Source organism: Narcine bancroftii, chromosome 13 (assembly GCF_036971445.1).
Source record: "Narcine bancroftii isolate sNarBan1 chromosome 13, sNarBan1.hap1, whole genome shotgun sequence".
NCBI classification, from domain to species: Eukaryota; Metazoa; Chordata; class Chondrichthyes; order Torpediniformes; family Narcinidae; genus Narcine; species Narcine bancroftii.
In genome coordinates this window covers 88,754,889-88,775,774 of record NC_091481.1, presented here as the reverse complement: position 1 = coordinate 88,775,774, position 20,886 = coordinate 88,754,889, and the positions used below count along the sequence as shown (strand labels likewise).

At 51.0% G+C, this 20,886-nt stretch overlaps 1 protein-coding gene across 4 annotated transcripts in view; it reads left to right on the top strand.

Moving 5' to 3' along the window:
• ech1 (enoyl CoA hydratase 1, peroxisomal) overlaps positions 1-20,886 on the top strand; it is a 48,192-nt gene that overhangs the window by 13,343 nt on the left and 13,963 nt on the right. For 2 of the 4 annotated variants that reach the window (XM_069908659.1, XM_069908660.1), the window contains exons 2-5: positions 13,114-13,288; positions 15,250-15,338; positions 19,273-19,397; positions 20,626-20,674. In XM_069908659.1, coding sequence (XP_069764760.1) covers positions 13,152-13,288; positions 15,250-15,338; positions 19,273-19,397; positions 20,626-20,674 — 400 coding nt within the window. In that variant the 5' untranslated portion in view covers positions 13,114-13,151. Of the gene's footprint in view, positions 1-6,158; positions 6,261-7,555; positions 8,828-13,113; positions 13,289-15,249; positions 15,339-19,272; positions 19,398-20,625; positions 20,675-20,886 lie in introns of those variants that run through there. The other 2 variants (XM_069908658.1, XM_069908657.1) reach the window with 2 other exon arrangements.

Below are 20,886 nucleotides of genomic sequence, written 5' to 3'. Positions count from 1 at the left end.
TTGTGCTGTGCTGGGCCAAATGCATGCGCAAAATCTTAAAACAGTGCACAGAAAGGCTACTTCTGAAATGTGAATGCAAATCAAAAACAAGTCGCTTTGTAATATGTGTGTGAAGTTTTCAAAATAAAATCCAAGCTGACACTTGGCAAAAAAAAGTTTATGAAAAATGCATAATAAAACGTTTTTGTTTCACAAAAAAGTGCTGCAGAGTTTCAAACATAAAACACTAACAGTCTGTTTTACAGATAGGGTATATGAGTTTTTTGAATTTTTTTACATAAATATACATCAAAATTTTCCATTTTTGAAATTATAACTGTTTTAAACAGCAACTCCTTCCCAGCACTAACAATGAAAATTTTCATTGGCGATGTCACTTATTTTAGTAGCTCCTTTTATATTTGGGCCCATAAATAGATATGGTCACCATATTTTTGTTATTTTTTTTTCTATGGGTTAAAAACTGTTCATCTGTCTAGTGTTTACGGCGTGCATCGGTGCCGCCCGGGGGTGCTAAGTTGTAGTGTGGGTGAGGTGCCGCCCGGGGGGGGGTTAAGTTGCAGTGTGGGTGAGGTGCCGCCCGGGGGTGTTAAGTTGTAGTGTGGGTGAGGTGCCGCCCGGGGGCGCTAAGTTGCAGTGTGCGTGAGGTGCCGCCCGGGGGCTCTAAGTTGCAGTGTGGGTGAGGTCCCGCCCGCGGGCGCTAAGTTGCAGTGTGGGTGAGGTCCCGCCTGGGGGCGCTAAGTTGCAGTGTGGGTGAGGTGCCGCCCGGGGGCGCTAAGTTGCAGTGTGGGTGAGGTGCCGCCCGGGGGTGCTAAGTTGCAGTGTGGGTGAGGTGCCGCCCGGGGGGGGTTAAGTTGCAGTGTGGGTGAGGTGCTGCCCGGGGGGGGTTAAGTTGCAGTGTGGGTGAGGTGCTGCCCGGGGGGGGTTAAGTTGCAGTGTGGGTGAGGTGCCGCCCAGGGGCGCTAAGTTGCAGTGTGGGTGAGGTGCCGCCCGGGGGGGGTTAAGTTGCAGTGTGGGTGAGGTGCTGCCCGGGGGGGGTTAAGTTGCAGTGTGGGTGAGGTGCTGCCCGGGGGGGGTTAAGTTGCAGTGTGGGTGAGGTGCCGCCCGGGGGGTGCTAAGTTGCAGTGTGGGTGAGGTGCCGCCCGGGGGGTGTTAAGTTGCAGTGTGGGTGAGGTGCCGCCCGGGGGTGTTAAGTTGTAGTGTGGGTGAGGTGCCGCCCGGGGGCGCTAAGTTGCAGTGTGGGTGAGGTGCCGCCCGGGGGCGCTAAGTTGCAGTGTGGGTGAGGTGCCGCCCGGGGGCTCTAAGTTGCAGTGTGGGTGAGGTCCCGCCCGCGGGCGCTAAGTTGCAGTGTGGGTGAGGTGCCGCCCGGGGGCTCTAAGTTGCAGTGTGGGTGAGGTGCCGCCCGGGGGTGCTAAGTTGCAGTGTGGGTGAGGTGCCGCCCGGGGGCGCTAAGTTGCAGTGTGGGTGAGGTGCCGCCCGGGGGGGGGTTAAGTTACAGTGTGGGTGAGGTGCTGCCCGGGGGGGGGGTTAAGTTGCAGTGTGGGTGAGGTGCTGCCCGGGGGGGGTTAAGTTGCAGTGTGGGTGAGGTGCCGCCCAGGGGCGCTAAGTTGCAGTGTGGGTGAGGTGCCGCCCGGGGGGGGTTAAGTTGCAGTGTGGGTGAGGTGCTGCCCGGGGGGGGTTAAGTTGCAGTGTGGGTGAGGTGCTGCCCGAGGGGGGTTAAGTTGCAGTGTGGGTGAGGTGCCGCCCGGGGGTGTGCTAAGTTGCAGTGTGGGTGAGGTGCCGCCCGGGGGGGGTTAAGTTGCAGTGTGGGTGAGGTGCCGCCCGGGGGCGCTAAGTTGCAGTGTGGGTGAGGTGCCGCCCGGGGGCTCTAAGTTGCAGTGTGGGTGAGGTGCCGCCCGGGGGTATTAAGTTGTAGTGTGGGTGAGGTGCCGCCCGGGGGCGCTAAGTTGCAGTGTGGGTGAGGTGCTGCCCGGGGGCGCTAAGTTGCAGTGTGGGTGAGGTGCCGCCCGGGGGCTCTAAGTTGCAGTGTGGGTGAGGTCCCGCCCGCGGGCGCTAAGTTGCAGTGTGGATGAGGTGCCGCCCGGGGGCGCTAAGTTGCAGTGTGGGTGAGGTGCCGCCCGGGGGCGCTAAGTTGCAGTGTGGGTGAGGTGCCGCCCGGGGGGGGTTAAGTTGCAGTGTGGGTGAGGTGCTGCCCGGGGGGGGGGTTAAGTTGCAGTGTGGGTGAGGTGCTGCCCGGGGGGGGGGGTTAAGTTGCAGTGTGGGTGAGGTGCTGCCCGGGGGGGGTTAAGTTGCAGTGCGGGTGAGGTGCCGCCCAGGGGCGCTAAGTTGCAGTGTGGGTGAGGTTCCGCCCGGGGGGGGTTAAGTTGCAGTGTGGGTGAGGTGCTGCCCGGGGGGGGTTAAGTTGCAGTGTGGGTGAGGTTCCGCCCGGGGGGGGTTAAGTTGCAGTGTGGGTGAGGTGCCGCCCGGGGGTGTGCTAAGTTGCAGTGTGGGTGAGGTCCCGCCCGGGGGGGGGGGGGTTAAGTTGCAGTGTGGGTGAGGTGCCGCCCGGGGGTGCTAAGTTGCAGTGTGGGTGAGGTGCCGCCCGGGGGGGGGTTAAGTTGCAGTGTGGGTGAGGTGCCGCCCGGGGGTGCTAAGTTGCAGTGTGGGTGAGGTGCCGCCCGGGGGTGTTAAGTTGTAGTGTGGGTGAGGTGCCGCCCGGGGGCGCTAAGTTGCAGTGTGGGTGAGGTGCCGCCCGGGGGCTCTAAGTTGCAGTGTGGGTGAGGTGCCGCCCAGGGGCGCTAAGTTGCAGTGTGGGTGAGGTGCCGCCCGGGGGGGGTTAAGTTGCAGTGTGGGTGAGGTGCTGCCCAGGGGGGGTTAAGTTGCAGTGTGGGTGAGGTGCCGCCCGGGGGGGGTTAAGTTGCAGTGTGGGTGAGGTGCCGCCCGGGGGCGCTAAGTTGCAGTGTGGGTGAGGTCCCGCCCGGGGGGGGGGGGTTAAGTTGCAGTGTGGGTGAGGTGCCGCCCGGGGGTGTTAAGTTGTAGTGTGGGTGAGGTGCCGCCCGGGGGCGCTAAGTTGCAGTGTGGGTGAGGTGCCGCCCGGGGGCGCTAAGTTGCAGTGTGGGTGAGGTGCCGCCCGGGGGTGTTAAGTTGTAGTGTGGGTGAGGTGCCGCCCGGGGGTGTTAAGTTGTAGTGTGGGTGAGGTGCCGCCCGGGGGCGCTAAGTTGCAGTGTGGGTGAGGTGCCGCCCGGGGGTGTTAAGTTGTAGTGTGGGTGAGGTGCCGCCCGGGGGCGCTAAGTTGCAGTGTGGGTGAGGTGCCGCCCGGGGGCGCTAAGTTGCAGTGTGGGTGAGGTGCCGCCCGGGGGCGCTAAGTTGCAGTGTGGGTGAGGTGCCGCCCGGGGGTGTTAAGTTGTAGTGTGGGTGAGGTGCCGCCCGGGGGCGCTAAGTTGCAGTGTGGGTGACGTGCCGCCCGGGGGCGCTAAGTTGCAGTGTGGGTGAGGTGCCGCCCGGGGGCGCTAAGTTGCAGTGTGGGTGAGGTGCCGCCCGGGGGTGTTAAGTTGTAGTGTGGGTGAGGTGCCGCCCGGGGGCGCTAAGTTGCAGTGTGGGTGAGGTGCCGCCCGGGGGCGCTAAGTTGCAGTGTGGGTGAGGTGCCGCCCGGGGGTGTTAAGTTGTAGTGTGGGTGAGGTGCCGCCCGGGGGTGTTAAGTTGTAGTGTGGGTGAGGTGCCGCCCGGGGGCGCTAAGTTGCAGTGTGGGTGAGGTGCCGCCCGGGGGTGTTAAGTTGTAGTGTGGGTGAGGTGCCGCCCGGGGGCGCTAAGTTGCAGTGTGGGTGAGGTGCCGCCCGGGGGCGCTAAGTTGCAGTGTGGGTGAGGTGCCGCCCGGGGGCGCTAAGTTGCAGTGTGGGTGAGGTGCCGCCCGGGGGCGTTAAGTTGTAGTGTGGGTGAGGTGCCGCCCGGGGGCGCTAAGTTGCAGTGTGGGTGAGGTGCCGCCCGGGGGCGCTAAGTTGCAGTGTGGGTGAGGTGCCGCCCGGGGGCGCTAAGTTGCAGTGTGGGTGAGGTGCCGCCCGGGGGTGTTAAGTTGTAGTGTGGGTGAGGTCCCGCCCGGGGGCGCTAAGTTGCAGTGTGGGTGAGGTGCCGCCCGGGGGCGTTAAGTTGTAGTGTGGGTGAGGTCCCGCCCGGGGGCGCTAAGTTGTAGTGTGGGTGAGGTGCCGCCCGGGGGTGTTAAGTTGTAGTGTGGGTGAGGTGCCGCCCGGGGGCGCTAAGTTGCAGTGTGGGTGACGTGCCGCCCGGGGGCGCTAAGTTGCAGTGTGGGTGAGGTGCCGCCCGGGGGCGCTAAGTTGCAGTGTGGGTGAGGTGCCGCCCGGGGGTGTTAAGTTGTAGTGTGGGTGAGGTGCCGCCCGGGGGCGCTAAGTTGCAGTGTGGGTGAGGTGCCGCCCGGGGGCGCTAAGTTGCAGTGTGGGTGAGGTGCCGCCCGGGGGTGTTAAGTTGTAGTGTGGGTGAGGTGCCGCCCGGGGGTGTTAAGTTGTAGTGTGGGTGAGGTGCCGCCCGGGGGCGCTAAGTTGCAGTGTGGGTGAGGTGCCGCCCGGGGGGGGTTAAGTTGCAGTGTGGGTGAGGTGCCGCCCGGGGGCGTTAAGTTGTAGTGTGGGTGAGGTGCCGCCCGGGGGCGCTAAGTTGCAGTGTGGGTGAGGTGCCGCCCGGGGGCGCTAAGTTGCAGTGTGGGTGAGGTGCCGCCCGGGGGTGTTAAGTTGTAGTGTGGGTGAGGTCCCGCCCGGGGGCGCTAAGTTGCAGTGTGGGTGAGGTGCCGCCCGGGGGCGTTAAGTTGTAGTGTGGGTGAGGTCCCGCCCGGGGGCGCTAAGTTGCAGTGTGGGTGAGGTGCCGCCCGGGGGTGTTAAGTTGTAGTGTGGGTGAGGTCCCGCCCGGGGGCGCTAAGTTGCAGTGTGGGTGAGGTCCCGCCCGGGGGCGCTAAGTTGCAGTGTGGGTGAGGTCCCGCCCGGGGGCGCTAAGTTGCAGTGTGGGTGAGGTGCCGCCCGGGGGCGCTAAGTTGCAGTGTGGGTGAGGTGCCGCCCGGGGGTGTTAAGTTGTAGTGTGGGTGAGGTCCCGCCCGGGGGCGCTAAGCTGCAGTGTGGGTGAGGTCCCGCCCGGGGGCGCTAAGTTGCAGTGTGGGTGAGGTCCCGCCCGGGGGCGCTAAGTTGCAGTGTGGGTGAGGTGCCGCCCGGGGGGGGTTAAGTTGCAGTGTGGGTGAGGTGCCGCCCGGGGGCGTTAAGTTGTAGTGTGGGTGAGGTGCCGCCCGGGGGCGCTAAGTTGCAGTGTGGGTGAGGTGCCGCCCGGGGGCGCTAAGTTGCAGTGTGGGTGAGGTGCCGCCCGGGGGTGTTAAGTTGTAGTGTGGGTGAGGTCCCGCCCGGGGGCGCTAAGTTGCAGTGTGGGTGAGGTGCCGCCCGGGGGCGTTAAGTTGTAGTGTGGGTGAGGTCCCGCCCGGGGGCGCTAAGTTGCAGTGTGGGTGAGGTGCCGCCCGGGGGTGTTAAGTTGTAGTGTGGGTGAGGTCCCGCCCGGGGGCGCTAAGTTGCAGTGTGGGTGAGGTCCCGCCCGGGGGCGCTAAGTTGCAGTGTGGGTGAGGTCCCGCCCGGGGGCGCTAAGTTGCAGTGTGGGTGAGGTGCCGCCCGGGGGGGGTTAAGTTGCAGTGTGGGTGAGGTGCCGCCCGGGGGCGTTAAGTTGTAGTGTGGGTGAGGTGCCGCCCGGGGGCGCTAAGTTGCAGTGTGGGTGAGGTGCCGCCCGGGGGCGCTAAGTTGCAGTGTGGGTGAGGTGCCGCCCGGGGGTGTTAAGTTGTAGTGTGGGTGAGGTCCCGCCCGGGGGCGCTAAGTTGCAGTGTGGGTGAGGTGCCGCCCGGGGGCGTTAAGTTGTAGTGTGGGTGAGGTCCCGCCCGGGGGCGCTAAGTTGCAGTGTGGGTGAGGTGCCGCCCGGGGGTGTTAAGTTGTAGTGTGGGTGAGGTCCCGCCCGGGGGCGCTAAGTTGCAGTGTGGGTGAGGTCCCGCCCGGGGGCGCTAAGTTGCAGTGTGGGTGAGGTCCCGCCCGGGGGCGCTAAGTTGCAGTGTGGGTGAGGTGCCGCCCGGGGGCGCTAAGTTGCAGTGTGGGTGAGGTGCCGCCCGGGGGTGTTAAGTTGTAGTGTGGGTGAGGTCCCGCCCGGGGGCGCTAAGTTGCAGTGTGGGTGAGGTCCCGCCCGGGGGCGCTAAGTTGCAGTGTGGGTGAGGTGCCGGCCAATGGCTGCGTACGTGTTGAAGGCGCCGCGGGCCGTCCGTGAGTATCGGGGTTTGACCCAGGCGACGACGGTAGGAGGAGCGGCGCTACCTTAATGCAGACGCCGGGGCTGAAGTGAAACGCCGAGGGTTACACGGAGTCCCCTTTATAGCAGGAAGATTCCCGATGTTTCGGGCGGACATGGAACAGGCCGAGTCCGGCCTAGTCCAACCCATCACGGTTCGGCCTCGAAGAGCTTGGCCCGGTCCAGTCCACGCCCTTCAGCCCCTAACGTTATACTGACCCATTTATTCTTACAAACGTACCAACCCCTCCCTACCCCATAACCTGTCTAAGAGTCTCTTCAAGGCCTCCAATGTTGCAGCCTCCAGCACCATCCCTGGCAAGGCAGGGATCCCACCAAACGTCTCCCCTAAACTTCCTTCCCCTTACTGTCCTCGTGTCCACTGGTGTTCGCTGGTCCTGCCTTGGAAACAGGCGCTGGCTTGTCCACCCTGTCTATTATGCATTGTAGACTGAAGGCACGTCAGGGCACCATCAAGGAATTTTGTCTAAAAAGGAATGTGAAGGAATATGGAGTCATTCCTGCACCGCAATTTATCCTGCAGGATCCCCTACAACTTTTTAGAGGAAGCCTGCAATGTCAATTGTACCGGAAAAATTAATTGACTCTATTGCACGTCCAACCTCCAGGACAGTTGAACTCATGGACTTGCAGTCTAAAAAGGCACCCAGTGTGAATGACCACACCGGCAGTCGTTATGTTAATGTTTTCCGCAATTTTCCCGGCATTGCATTCATGCACCTCTCATAATCTTGTAGACCTCTAAGTTTCGTTTCATCCTCCTTTGCTCCAAAGAGAAAACTCCCAGCTCTGCTAACCTTCCTTCCTAAGACATGTTCTCCAATCCAGGCAACATCCTGGTCAATATCTTCTGTGCCCTCTCCATAGCTTTCACATCCTTTATGTAATGACGTGACCAGAACTGAACACAATACTCCAAGTGTGATCTCACCCAAGATTAGTGGAGTTGCAACATGACTTCTCGACTCTTAAACTCCATCCCCCAATTAATGAACCCAGCATCCCATAGGCCTTAACTATCCTATCAACTTAAGTGGCGTCCTCGAGGAATTTTCTTCAAAGGTTGGGGAGAGAAAGGGGGAAGCCTGGCATGGGGAGGAGTCCAGACCAATAAAAAGTGTTAATTGGATATAATAAGATTGAAAGCTCCAATGAAAGGAGACAGAGGGGAGAGAGAGAGAGAGAGAGGGACAGAGCTGGGGAAAGGCAACAGGGGAAGAAGTGCGGGAGGGGGGGTTTAATGGAAACCGAAGTCAATATTATAGCCATCTGCTTGGAGGGTGCCCAGAGGAATGATGAGGTGTTCCTCCAATTTGCAGGTGGTCTTAGACTAGTAGTGCATGGGACTGTGGACAGACATGCCAGCAAAGCAAAGGGATGGGGTATTGAAATGGGTGGCCACTGGCAGATCCACGCTATTGCGGTAGACAAAGCTGAGGTCTGCACCCAGTCACTCTGATGTAGAGGAGACCACAATGGGAGCACCAGATTCAGTAGACGACCCCTTCAAATTCACAAGTGAAATGTTGCTTCACTTGGAAGGACCTTGGGGCCTCAAATGGTAGAGGGAGGAGGTGTGGTGCAAGTGGAGCATCTCCTGCAGCAGCAGGGATAGGTGCCAAGGGAGTCATGGAAGGATTGACCCAGCGGAAGGTAGAGAAGAGGGGAATATGTGTCTAGTGGTGGGATCACGTAGTAGGTGGCTGAAATGCCTGAGGAGGATGTGTTGGATGTGGTGGTTGGTGAAGACAAGGGGAATCCAGTCCTTGTTGCATGATGGGGCCAGGACAGATGTGTGGGTAATGGAGGATATGCAGGAGAGAGCCAAGTTGATGGTGGTAGAGGGGAAGCCACATTGTTTGAAGAAGGACATCTCTAATAAGCCGGCATGGGAGCAGATGCAACCCACAAATTGGAGAAATAACTCCTCATATTCCATCTGGCCACCCTCCAATCGGAGGGCATTAACATTGACCTCTCGTTTCGGTTAGACCATTCACCCACCCTATCTTTCCCCACATTTTCTGCCCTCTCACTCTTCCCTTTTCCCTCTCTCCGAGACCCAATGCTCAGCCCTCAGTCAAGACCTCACTTTCTGCCCCCTCTGCCCACACCTTAATGAGTTCCATACATGCTAAATGATGAACTCATCATGCATTGTTTACGTCTCCATGGCAACCCACAACCAGGATTCTCCACCCACTTCCGCTTTAAGCCACCTTTTCCCCCCCGAACATTCGGGCACCTGTCTACATTTTGCTCCTACTTTGACAAAGGGCTCAAGCCCAAAACGTTGGTTCTGTACCTTTATCTACATCCTCAACATCCATTGGAGCGCTTACATCCCTAACGTCGAAGTACTCGAGATAGCAGAGGTCGACAGCATCGAGTCCACGCTGCTGAAGATCCAGCTGCGCTGGATGGGTCACGTCTCCAGAATGGAGGACCATCGCCTTCCCAAGATCGTGTTCTATGGCGAGCTCTCCACTGGCCACCGTGACAGAGGTGCACCAAAGAAGAGGTACAAGGACTGGCTAAAGAAATCTCTTGGTGCCTGCCCCATTGACCACCGCCAGTGGGCTGATAACGCCTCAAACCGTGCATCTTGGCGCCTCACAGTTTGGCGGGCAGCAACCTCCTTTGAAGAAGACCGCAGAGCCCACCTCACTGACAAAAGGCAAAGGAGGAAAAACCCAACACCCAACCCCAACCCACCAATTTTCCCCTGCAACCGCTGCAACCGTGTCTGCCTGTCCCGCATCGGACTTGTCAGCCACAAACGAGCCTGCAGCTGACGTGGACTTTTTACCCCCTCCATAAATCTTCGTCCGCGAAGCCAAGCCAAAGAAAAAAAAAAAGATGAAGTACACTGTTTGACCTCCTGCGCTTCTCCAGCCTCATCTCCTTCCATCTGACCCTGAGTGAACTTCACAATGGGTGGTGGGTCCACCACCTTTGGGAACTCACTGCACTCACACCCCCCCCCCCCCCCCCCCAGCCCATGAGGTCCACCCTGCCATTCCATCATGAGTTGATTAATTCTCCCACTAAGCCCCAATTCAGATATCTATCAATCTGCCCAATTACCTGGCCTCCACAGCCACCCATGGTAGCAAATTCCAGCAGTTCACCCTCTCTTTAAATCCTGAAGTTGTGCCCTCTTGTCCTAGACTCCTTACCATGAGAAGCAACTTCCCACATCTACTTTTCCAGGCCTTTCAACATTCCAAATGCTTCAATGTCCCTTCTCATTTTTCTTAATTCCAAGGAATGCAGTCCAGGAGCCATCAAACATTCCTCATCTGCTAATCCCTTTATTGCAGGAATCATTCTTTTGAATCTTCCCTGAACCCGCTCCAAGGCCAGCTCATCCTTTCTTAAATAAGGAGCCCAAAATTGTACCATGTGATGCTTCACCAGTGCCTTTTTTAAGCCTGAGCATCACATCCTTGCACTTGTATCCTATTCCTCTTGACTGTCAACATTGCATTCACCTTCTTCACCACTGACTCAAACTGGAGGCGAACCTTCACAGTATCCTGCATGAGGACTCTCAAGACTCTTTGCACCCAAGTGTATGTCCGTACACTTTCCTACATTAGATTTGCCACTTTTTTGTCCATTCTCCTCATCCAAGTCTCTGTGGCCTCTTTATTTCCTCCTCAATACCTACCATCTCTCTTTGTACCATCTACAAACTTTGTTCTGTTAAAGCATTAGCATAAAACATAGAAAGAAGTGGGTCCCACATGGAGCCTTGTTGAACATTATTAGTAACCAGTCACCAACCAGAATAGCATCCCTTTATTCCTACTCTGTTCACGGCTGAACAGCCAATGCTAGCATCTTTCCTGTCCTTCAGGGGCCATCATCTTGGTAAGTAGCCTCATGTGGTACCCTGTCAATGGCCTTTTGACAGTCCAAATACTCAACATCCACTGAACCCCTCCACCCTCTTGCCCCCAACTAAACTCCCTCCTGAAATGTTGCCGGGTCTGAATCCTGCAACAGCCAATGCAACGGCTTTGAAGGGAAGGACCACACTCCAGATAATTCAGTGATCAGGGATGAGCTGAGACCAGAGGAGAAGCCCCTGAAACAACTGGAGCTAGAGAAATCCCAGAGAGTGACATCAGTGACCATGGTGCCTTGTAGTAAAATAAATGATTAATATGGCAGAGTAAGACAAAATGCATATGTAAATAAGACCCTACAAATGTGAAAAGACTTTGGACTGTTTTGCTTTGTACATATTTTTATTTGAATAATGCATCTATTTTGGAAATCCAACTCGGAACTTGTTAATTTAGACATACAGCATGGCTACAGACCCTTTCGGCCCACAAGCCCCTGCCGCCCAATTAACATATAATCCTGGTTTAAGTGTGGGAGGAAACTGGAGCCTCCGGGGAAAATCCACACAGACACGGGGAGAACGTACCAATCCTTACAGACAGAGTGGGATTCGAACCCTAGTCCCTGGCTCTAGTGCTATAAAAGCATTGCACTAACTGAGATGCTAACCATGATGCCAGCACACTGGCACCGCTCTTGCCAGAAGGACTGTCGTGTTTCACTCCACCCTCCCCCAACATCTTCTCAGGTGCCCCTGGAGAGGGGCAATAAATGTTGGCTCAGCCACTACCCCTTGAGAAAGTTCCCATCTGCCTGACAGTCTAAATCAGTGGTTCTCAACCTTTTTCTTTCCACTCACATACCACCTTAAGTAATCTCTGTGGCATCAGTGCTCTGTGATTAGTAAGAGATTGTTTAAGGTGGTAGGTGGGTGAAAAAGTTTGAAAACCACTGTTTTAATCGTACCTCATTGACTTGTTTCGTGCATAGACCAATGACAATTTTTCTCAAGCAAAATATTTTGGTAACCATTGGGTCTAGAGCAGGGATTCGCAACCTTCCCTTCCCACCTGAAGTGATCTCTTACTAATCACAGAGCACCGATGGTGTAAAGAGTACTTAAAGTAGGATGTGAGTGGAAAAAAAAAGGTTGAGAACCCCTGGTCTCAGCAGAACTTCTTTTGCCTGACCCTTCCCACTACAAATGTCATCTCTAATCAAGAGGACAAGGTCCATACTGCAAGAAGCAGCCCAGGTTCAGAAAGGGGAGGGGAGCATTGACACACTAAAGGAATACCCTCTCTGATGTGGGCTAAGAGGCTGAGGCTCTCAGTTTAGCCACAGTGGATTTCAGGGCAGATTTTCAGAGAGGCCACTTCCCCTGAGGAACAGTTTGAGACTCCCAACAGTTCTGAAGAGGGCTCTGAGAGGGGAATAGAACATGACCAGCGCAGGCCAAATCCTCAGCTCAGTTTCCTGGAACAGGTTTTAATTTGAATCCCAACAGTTGACCAAGTCCCCTGGATTTACTAAAAGGGTGTTTGAGCCATGTTGCCTCTCTCTGTTCTGTCAACTTCAAGGGATCATTGGGTGGGGGGCGGGGTGGGGGTGGGGGGTGGGGGGGGTAAGAGAAAGAGATTGTGCTTCCAGGGGATTCCAGGACAGGTCTTGTGTGTCAAAAATCAAGCCACTTCAGCTGTCAGCTTGTTCCACACTCCCACCGCCCTCTGTGTGGAAAAAACCCACAATTTTCCCCCTAAACTTTTCACCCTTAACCCATGTACTCTACTTCTTGTCTCACCCAATCTCAGTGAAAAAAGCCTGATTGCATTTACTGTCTATCCCCCCCTCATCAAATCTCCAATGGTCCAGAAAATAAAGCTCCAACCTATTTAAAGTCTGATGCCATCTGGTGGGAAATGGCAACTGAGTCAGAATTGACGATGATACGGGTTAATGATGCCTCCATGTGGTCATGGGACCAAACAGCAGTGCTCATCACTGGCTGTAGCGTGGAAAGGGATGGAGACTCCCAGCTCCAATGGTGTAGAGAGTGAGGAAACAGGTTTGGAAGGTCTCAAAGGCAAGAACTCTATACATACAGTTTTGGGAGTAAAGAATTTTATTTACAGAAGGCAAAACATGGGAGAATGGCAACACACACACACACACACTTTACAGCAGCTGTGGGAAAATAGTAGCGGCCATAGAACAGTGCGCAGAGTTTAATAGCAGTTGTGGGGAAAAGTAAATAGTGACACGGAAACACAAGCATACAATTAATAACCAACATGGGAAAATTACATGGGTACAAAGTACATGCACACACACACGATGAACTGGGTACATACAATGATCAGGGAAAAATCAGTACGATGTGCCACCACCCCTTGCCTCAGTGCAGGCATGGCTCAATGCTACAAGGGACACTAATTAAACACTCCCAATCCTTTCAAACAGCTCCCTTCCACTGGAATGAGCAGGGTGGTCCCAAACTGGTAAAAAGGGAAAATAAAGAATACGTGATGCCTTTATAGTGTTGTAGGGCTGAGAGGTCCAGCCCAGGTCATTAGCAGGGTAAAATGGCTTGGTGCCAGGAGAGTTCATCCAATTTCAACACCCAATGGCCCAAGGCCAAGTACAGGTAGGCTGGAGAGTCCAGTCTCGGCCCCAGCAAGGTTGAGCTGATTACGAAGCCCATTGTCCCAAGGCCAAGTACAAAGGAATTTAAATTGGCAAAAGGCAAGGTGCGCACTAATGTGGGGTGGGACCAAAACTTGATTGGCAGTTTGTGTCCTATGACTAGGTAGGGGGCAATGCTGTCCAGTGTCTGCCACAACCTTTCCCCATACAACCAGCTTGTCTCCTGGCCTCTCTCACTGCCTGACGTTGGGGGTTTGGCCTGCCATCCTCATCTCATTTCTGGTCTCTGTCCTTTAACCCCTCCCCAAGGGCGATTGTGGCACTTTGTGCAAGTGGGAAAGCAGACCATGTCCACGGAGACGCAGAAGCCGGCAGCCTCGTACGATTTCGAGAGCCTGCGCATCACAGGAGTGAGGGAGCACGTGCTGCACGTGGAACTGAACAGACCCGAGAAGAGGAACGTGATGAACAAAACCCTTTGGAGGTCACTTTTCCATCGTTATCCAGTGTCACCATGTCACCTGCTGCTCACTCAGTTATGCCTGATTCCTCACTGCCTGTCCCCTCATTACCCAGTGCATATCACTTGCTGTTCAGTTATGCCTGTCTCCTCACTGCCTGAAGGATCTCAGGAGTGTGTATCTGGCCACCCCCTGCTTGTGGTGTCCTTGGCTAAATTTGGATTTATAATTTTAATTTAGAGGTACAATACAGTAACCGACCCACAAGACCATGCTGCCCAATTGCACCCAATTAACCCACCAACCAAGTACATTTTTAGAACATGAGAGAAAACTGTAGCACCCAGAGTAAACCCACGCAGACACAGAGAACGTACAAACTCCTTACAGATAGCACCAGGTTCAAACCGTTGGCGCTGTAATAGTTTTGCGCTAACCGTGCTGCCCACTAATTACACTGAACACATTTTTTTCAAAAGATTTGCTTTATGAAAAGAACTTGGGAATTATGATTGACAACTTCAAGCTGAACACAAAGCTAATTTCAGATTTGCTGAATCACGTAGGAAGTTGGAGAAACATTAAATGAACTCTTATTGAATTTAGCAGGTCTAATCACATAATGATGCTGACATATGTTGCATTAGTTCAACTGACCCTAAAATGTTTTGCAGCTAATTTTCATCTGTACTCAGCATCTGATGCCTCTCGTGTTGGTGTCTAGCATTGATGGATTTCAGTTACCCTGATATCACTTTTCCATGGTCGCAGTGTCCAGATCAAACCTTTCACCGTGTTCATCACTGATCAGCAGGGAAGAAGACCAAGTGCGAATGCAGAAAATGAGTTTTCAATGACGTTTATATGTTTGAAGTAGATTTTTAAGATATGACAGGAAATCGCAAAAATAGGTTCTATATAAAAAACGGTAAGTGATAGGAAAATTGTAAGGTGAGTCTTGTGACCAGCAGGCCAAAATCTGTAAATACACCCAAAAGTGTTCAGGAAGCAAAATGTTCGTTGACCAGTGTTGCTGTATAAAAGACTCTCAGTGCAGACTCTCTATTTGAAGCAGTCCAGGCATCATTCTGGTTGCCTGCAGGTTAAGGGGCAGAACACAGTGTCTCTGAGCTATTGGTTTGATCCCTCCAGGGCAGCAGTTCAATCCATGGATTGCTTTCTGAGTCTCTAAATCTTAAAGCTTTTTATATCTCCACCATTTCCCAGTTTTGATTAAAGTTCATTGACCTGAAGTTTGTACTTACTCCAGTGTCGAAGTGGGTTTCCTCTGAGTGCTCCAGTTTTCAAAAAAAAGTACCAGGTGTTGTAGGTCAATTGGGTGTAATCGGGCAGCATGGGCTCATGGGTTGTAAGGGCCTATTACCACGCTGTGTTTAAATTTAAAGCAGTACCAATTCCTCCCCTTCTCTCTCCTTCCCTCCCTGCTCTCTGTCCCCTTCCTCCACTCCTCTCTCTCTCCTCCTCCCCTGCTCTCTCATCTCTCACCCTCTCCCCACAGACACTCTCTGATCTGCTGAACATATCCATAATTTTCTATTGATTTTTATTTCATGTATCCAGCAGCTATGTGATTTCATTTTGATGAGGTTCCCTTAACCATTAGAAGCTCACTTTGTGGGTTTCACTATGTTAAAAGAATTGTTTCAAACTTTGATATGATCTTGGGAATGAAACTCAATATTCACCCATCCATGTAGCCCATTGAATGAGAAGATGAGCTTGTGATTTCCCTGTCCATCACCCTCCCTTGCGCTGCAGTTTAACTCTTTACACTTTAACACAACCTGATACAAGTGTGATTTTCTGTGGGTTTGTTAATATCTTTGCTCGTCAATAAACTCTGCTGTGGGAGAGATTTGCTGAGATTCATTAGGAACAGAAGAGAATCCATGATATTCACTCAAAGTAATTTCCTTCAGTGGATTTGAGGTCAAATAATAATGCAACTGTCTTGATCCAACAGAGAGATGGTGGAATGCTTCAACAGAGTAGCCCAGGACAGCGATTTCAGAGTTGTTGTGATTTCAGGGGCTGGGAAAATGTTTACAGCAGGTAAGTATGGTGACAAAAGCACGTGAGAACAGGAGGAAAGTGATCATGAGTTTTTGGTCATTTGCAGTAAAACTGGTATTTGGCACCTATTAGGATTGGTGAATGCCTGGTTGCTTGAGATTGCGTGTTGCGTGATTGGTGAACTACCTGCTGGGGTCACATTTTAAAACTTTCATATTTTTCTTTCTTTTTCAATCTTTTTATGAAGTTTCAGATTAATGAACATAAGAATGATACAAAGAGATGGGGGTTGCATTAACAACAGTTAACATGTACAAACATCGAGCAACATATGAAAACAGCTCCCAATCTCTCAAAGGCCAAACATGAAAAGGAATCAAACTTTATTACAAAAATATCCCCCAACTAAAACAAAACTAAAAAGAAAACAAAAGCTGGGTGGCCATGTTTCAGGGTTAAACAATTATTTTGTGGTTAATTCCCTCCTCTACACGCACAAAAAAATGTGGAAGAGGATTTGGAAAGGATCGACTTACATCATAAGAAAATATTGAATAAGTGGCCTCCATGATTCTTAAAATTTAACCAAAGGGTCAACAGTATCACTTCTGGTTTTTAAAAAAATGTAAACATGCTCTAGTTTGCGAAAATCATTGAAATGTAGCAGGAGGTTTCGGGTCTTTCCATTCGAGTAGAAAGGATCTCCTGGCTATTAAAATAACAAATGCAATCACACAACAAGTTGAAGCAGATAAGAGGCCAGAGTCCAAAATTGGTCGTCCACAAAGTCATAAGGTGAGGTTGTTGGTCAATGAGCAAAACTGCTGAAATAATATCAAAAATATCTTTCCAATATTTTTTCAGGGAAGGGCAGGACCAAAACACATGAGTCAGGAAGCCACCTCAGAATAACATCTGACACAGATAGGGTTTATATGGGAGTAAAAATGACCTAGCTTATACTTGGACATCTGGGCCCTATGAACCACCTTAAACTGTATCAGAGTGTCGAGCACACATTGAAGGAGAGTTAACTAATTGGAGAATTTTCTCCCACGTCTCCACAAGTTAATGGGATCTGAAGTTCTCCTTCCCATTCATTCTTCTTTTTGTCAGAAATTACCGGACGTATTTTCAGGATCAAATCATCAATTGTTGCTTTTAAACTCTTCTGAAAGGGGTTTAAACATAAAGTTTTATTGGTAACTTCAGTCTGATGTGGTATCGGAAAAGTAGATAAAGTAACATTAAAAAGTTGCTAATCTGTAGATAGCTGAAAAAATGTGATCCAGGCAAATTCTATTTATTCGACAACTGCTCAAAAGACATGAGGCAGTTATTCATAAATAAATCACGAAAACATACTATTCCCTTCATGTTCCATTAAAGAAAGGCTTAATCAATTCTAGATGGTTGGAAGAAAAATATTAGATAGAATAAAATAAATTCGTTCAAACCAAAACATTTATGAAATTGAAATCATATTCGTATTGAATGTTTAATTATTGGAGACGTATTTTTTTAACCTTTTTTTCTGGTTATTTTGCCAGTTGCTCGAGGCTGGCAGCTGCTTGAATACCAGATATCAGTGATTTTACTGTACATTAATAGTACACTTATTTGAATTAAAAAGAGACAATAAATTCAAAATAAGATAAATATTGTTATCCTTGTACAAAAAAAGGGACTCAGCAATAGTGGAGATGGTTCTTTTGTGGTGTTCGAGCAGTCCCTGATCAGGGTATCAAAGGGAGATTCAAGAGTCTGATAACTATTGGAAGGGAACTGCTCTTGAATTTAGAGGCATTGATCTTCAGGCTTCTGGCCAAAGGTTGCAGTGAGAAGAGGGTGTGACCAGGTGATGGAGGTTCATGATGATGTTGGCTGCCTTCTTGAGCTCGTGATGGACCTGCCTGGGTTTGCTACCCTCTGCAGTCTTCTGTGCTCCTCGCCAGTTGAATTTTCAAACCAGGCTTTGATTGAATCAATCCACAGTGCATCTGTAGAATGACAACAGAAGTCCGAAAATCCGGACTGCTTGGGGATTGGGTTGGTTTGGATTTTCCAGTTTCTCGGGCAGTACTTGTAAAATTCAAATTTGAAGAGGAATAAAGAAGGGATAAACAGGCTAATTTTGATAGTTTCTTCATTGGCAAATATACCATGCCTCATTTAACAAAGCAAACAGTTTGAAACAAAAATAAAGTGGTCACTTATTGCCACTGTGCGTCTGTGATGCTTATGTACAGGCATGAACACAAAAGGCCATAACATTTTAAATGTTTTAGAGATTTTGAAAAGTCTAGATTTTCAGGTGGTCTGGATTCCTGGCATCTGGATTTTTGGACTTCTAATTTATGCAACAACATTCTCAGAATGTCCTCGTGTTGATATGCCTTCACACAGTTGGTTTAATGTGTTGGCTCCAGGAGGCTCTTCTGAAATGTGGGCACCCAGGGACGTGAAGGTTGGGAAGTGTGAAAGATTGTGCAACTGTTGCATGAGGAATCACGGTCATTGAAGCTGCCTATTGAGGAGGGAATGGGATGAGAAGGATAATGTACCTGCCCACAGAAGATATACATGGTCTTTGTGCATTGTAATCTGTTAATGACCAAAGGTCAATTTACTCTCTGCCTACATCCTGTTAATCCACTTCAAGAATAGGCTTTTATTCCTTGATATAAATTTTCTGTAGGTTGTACAAAGAACCTTTGCAGTGTGGTAGCATAGCGGTTAATGCAACACTGTTACAGCACCAGCAAATGAGACTGGGGTTCAAATCCCACACTGTCTGTAGGGAGTTGATATGTTCTCCCCTGTTTGCATAGATTTTCCCTGGGGGCTCCCATTTCCTCCCATGATATAAAAAGTACCAGGGGTTGTAGCTTAATTGGGTGGCATGGACTCGTGGGCCGAAATGGTCTGTTACTGTGCTGTATGTCTAAATGTAAAATTTTTAATTAAAAAATTAAACGTGTGTCATCCAATGTCAGTAAGAGATTGGGTTCAGGGGTGCTGAGAGCCCAGAGTTTAGTATTGAGCCTTCTTGCCCCCCTCCCACCAACCAGCTCCACCAACCTCCAATTCACTCCTGACTGCCGGTGCTGTACATTCACCCTCATACTATGTGGGTGGCCCCTGGGTGCTCTGGATTCCTCCCATGTTCCAGAGACGGCCAGGTAGCTGTCGATTGGAGAGCATGTCATATGAAGCATGGTTGTCAGAGGGCTTTACTCTTTGGAGCGACAAAGGATGAGAGATGACTTAATTAAAAGGACCTAAGATCGAGTGGACAGTCAGTACCTTCTGTGGCAACAATAGCAAATACCACACGTCTTCTGTTCAAGGTGAGGGATGGAAAGTTTAGGGTAATTTATTTTACACAGTGAGTTGTGGAATTAATTGCTGAGGATGGTGCTGGAGGCTGGTACAAGAGGGACATTAAAAGACTTGGACAGGCACATCGATGCAAGAAAAGTAGAGGGTTGTGGGTGTGAGGGATAGAAGGATTAGATTATTGTGGAGTAGCAGCACAACTTCGTTCATACCATGTTCAGTTAATTAAGATAGCATTTCTCCAGGACTACAGAGCAGATTTACATAAATAGAAATTAGAATAGAAATTAAACACATTGAAATACTAAAATATTAAGACTTATTCAATAAAGGTCCGCAGTATTCTATCCACATCTGTTCTGGGAATTTAGGAGCCTGATGACTTGGAAGAAAAAATCTGTTGCCCAATCTGGACGTAAGGGCCTGAATGCTACGGTACCTCCGACCAGATGGCAGAAGGGAGAACAGTTTATGTGAGGGGTGTGTGGAGTCCTTCACAATTTTCATTGCCTTTTGCTTGCTTTGAGTATTGTAGATGTTCTTCATGGAAGGAAGAGAGCCCCCCCCAATGATCTTTTCCACTAAAGGGCCTGTACTGTAATGTTCTACAAAAAATGGTATTGATGTCATGCAGGGATTGACCTGGTGGATGTGGCAGGAGACGTGTTGCAGTCTGATGGAGGGGACATAGCGCGAAAGGCATGGCACATAAGGAACATAATCCTCCGATTCCAGGAGAGCTTCAACGTGATAGAAAAGGTAGGACCTTCAATCATCAGGTGAACAAGATTCACCCTCCCTGAGTTGCAGGGATCGTGGGAGATGGGCTCTACCTTCAACCATTCAGGGAATGAAGAGGTGCCTTTAGAAAAGAGCACAAGCCTCACCAGTAACAGTGATGACCCAGCTGTGTCACCTGATGACCTCACATTCGCTGTGCGTACAACACAAAGCCGCATATCATAGCATGCCAGGGCATACTGACACAAAACTTGCCGTCCTGCAAACGCTTGTGCACATGCACATAACCCCCCCACCCCACACGTGCACACACCATTATCCGTGTGGGAAGGTCTGCTGGTGCTGCTCCAGCAGGTTTAAACAAGATTTTCAGGGGGTTGGGAACCAGAGTGTCAGAGCAGAAAGTGAAGTGGGAGTGAAAAAAGATCATGTTAAGACTGTACTGTACCCTCCAAAATGTTTGGGACAAAAACATGGTGGTTTTTTTTATCTCCTTGCTCCTGTTTTAAATTTGTAATCAAACAGTTGATTAAAGTGCGCATTCCAGATTTTATTAAAGGTATTAGAAATGTATACACTTTGTTTTTCCCCTATAGAAATTACAACACTTTGTACACAGTCTTCCCCACCTCCACCTCATTGTCTCCTATTTTCTTGAGCTCTTTACTGATTTTTGAAATGTCATTAATTTGCAATAATTCTGCTGCAAAACAATGAATATTGTGACATTTTGATGACAATAAATTCTGATTCAGATTTACTTTGCTTTTCAGGTAGAGAGCTATGACCATTAGATAATTTAAGTTGGATATACAGCACGGTTACTGGCCCTTCGGCCCCCAACCCTGTGCTGCCCAGTTATGCCAAATTGCTCTGTAACCCCAAACATTTTGAACGGTGGAAGAAACTGGAGCCCCTGGGGAAAACCCACGCAGCCACGGAGAGAACGTGCAAACAGACAGCACCGGATTTAAACCCTGGTTTTTGGCGCTGTAACAGTGTCGTGCTAACTGTGCTGCCCCTTCTCGGACAAGTCCGTGTCAGGACTCTCCTCCTCCTGTGGTTGTTTCTGGTGCTGTAACAATATCGTGCTAACTGTGCTGCCCCTTCTCGGACAAGTCCGTGTCAGGACTCTCCTCCTCCTGTGGTCGTTTCTTAGCACAGGCAAATTCCGAACCCTCAGGATGGCAGATTGACGTGATTCTTCACACTCACTGAGCTTACTTTCACCTTGTGTTTCTTGCAGTGCCCGAAGCCTGTCATTGCAGCAGTTCACGGAGCCTGCATCGGAGCAGGTGAGTGCTCATCTCTCTAATTGTCACTGAAACGAACATTTCAGGAAGCGGCCATTCACCCCCACCATTCTAACCAGAGGTGAACCTTCAGGTTCCTCCCACTTTCCAGCCCTCTGTCTATGGCCTGGTGATCACAGCTCTTAAAACGGGTCTTACAGATCAATGAAATGAGAGATTCTGCCCCACACACCTTTGGGTTGTGAGTTCTAGAA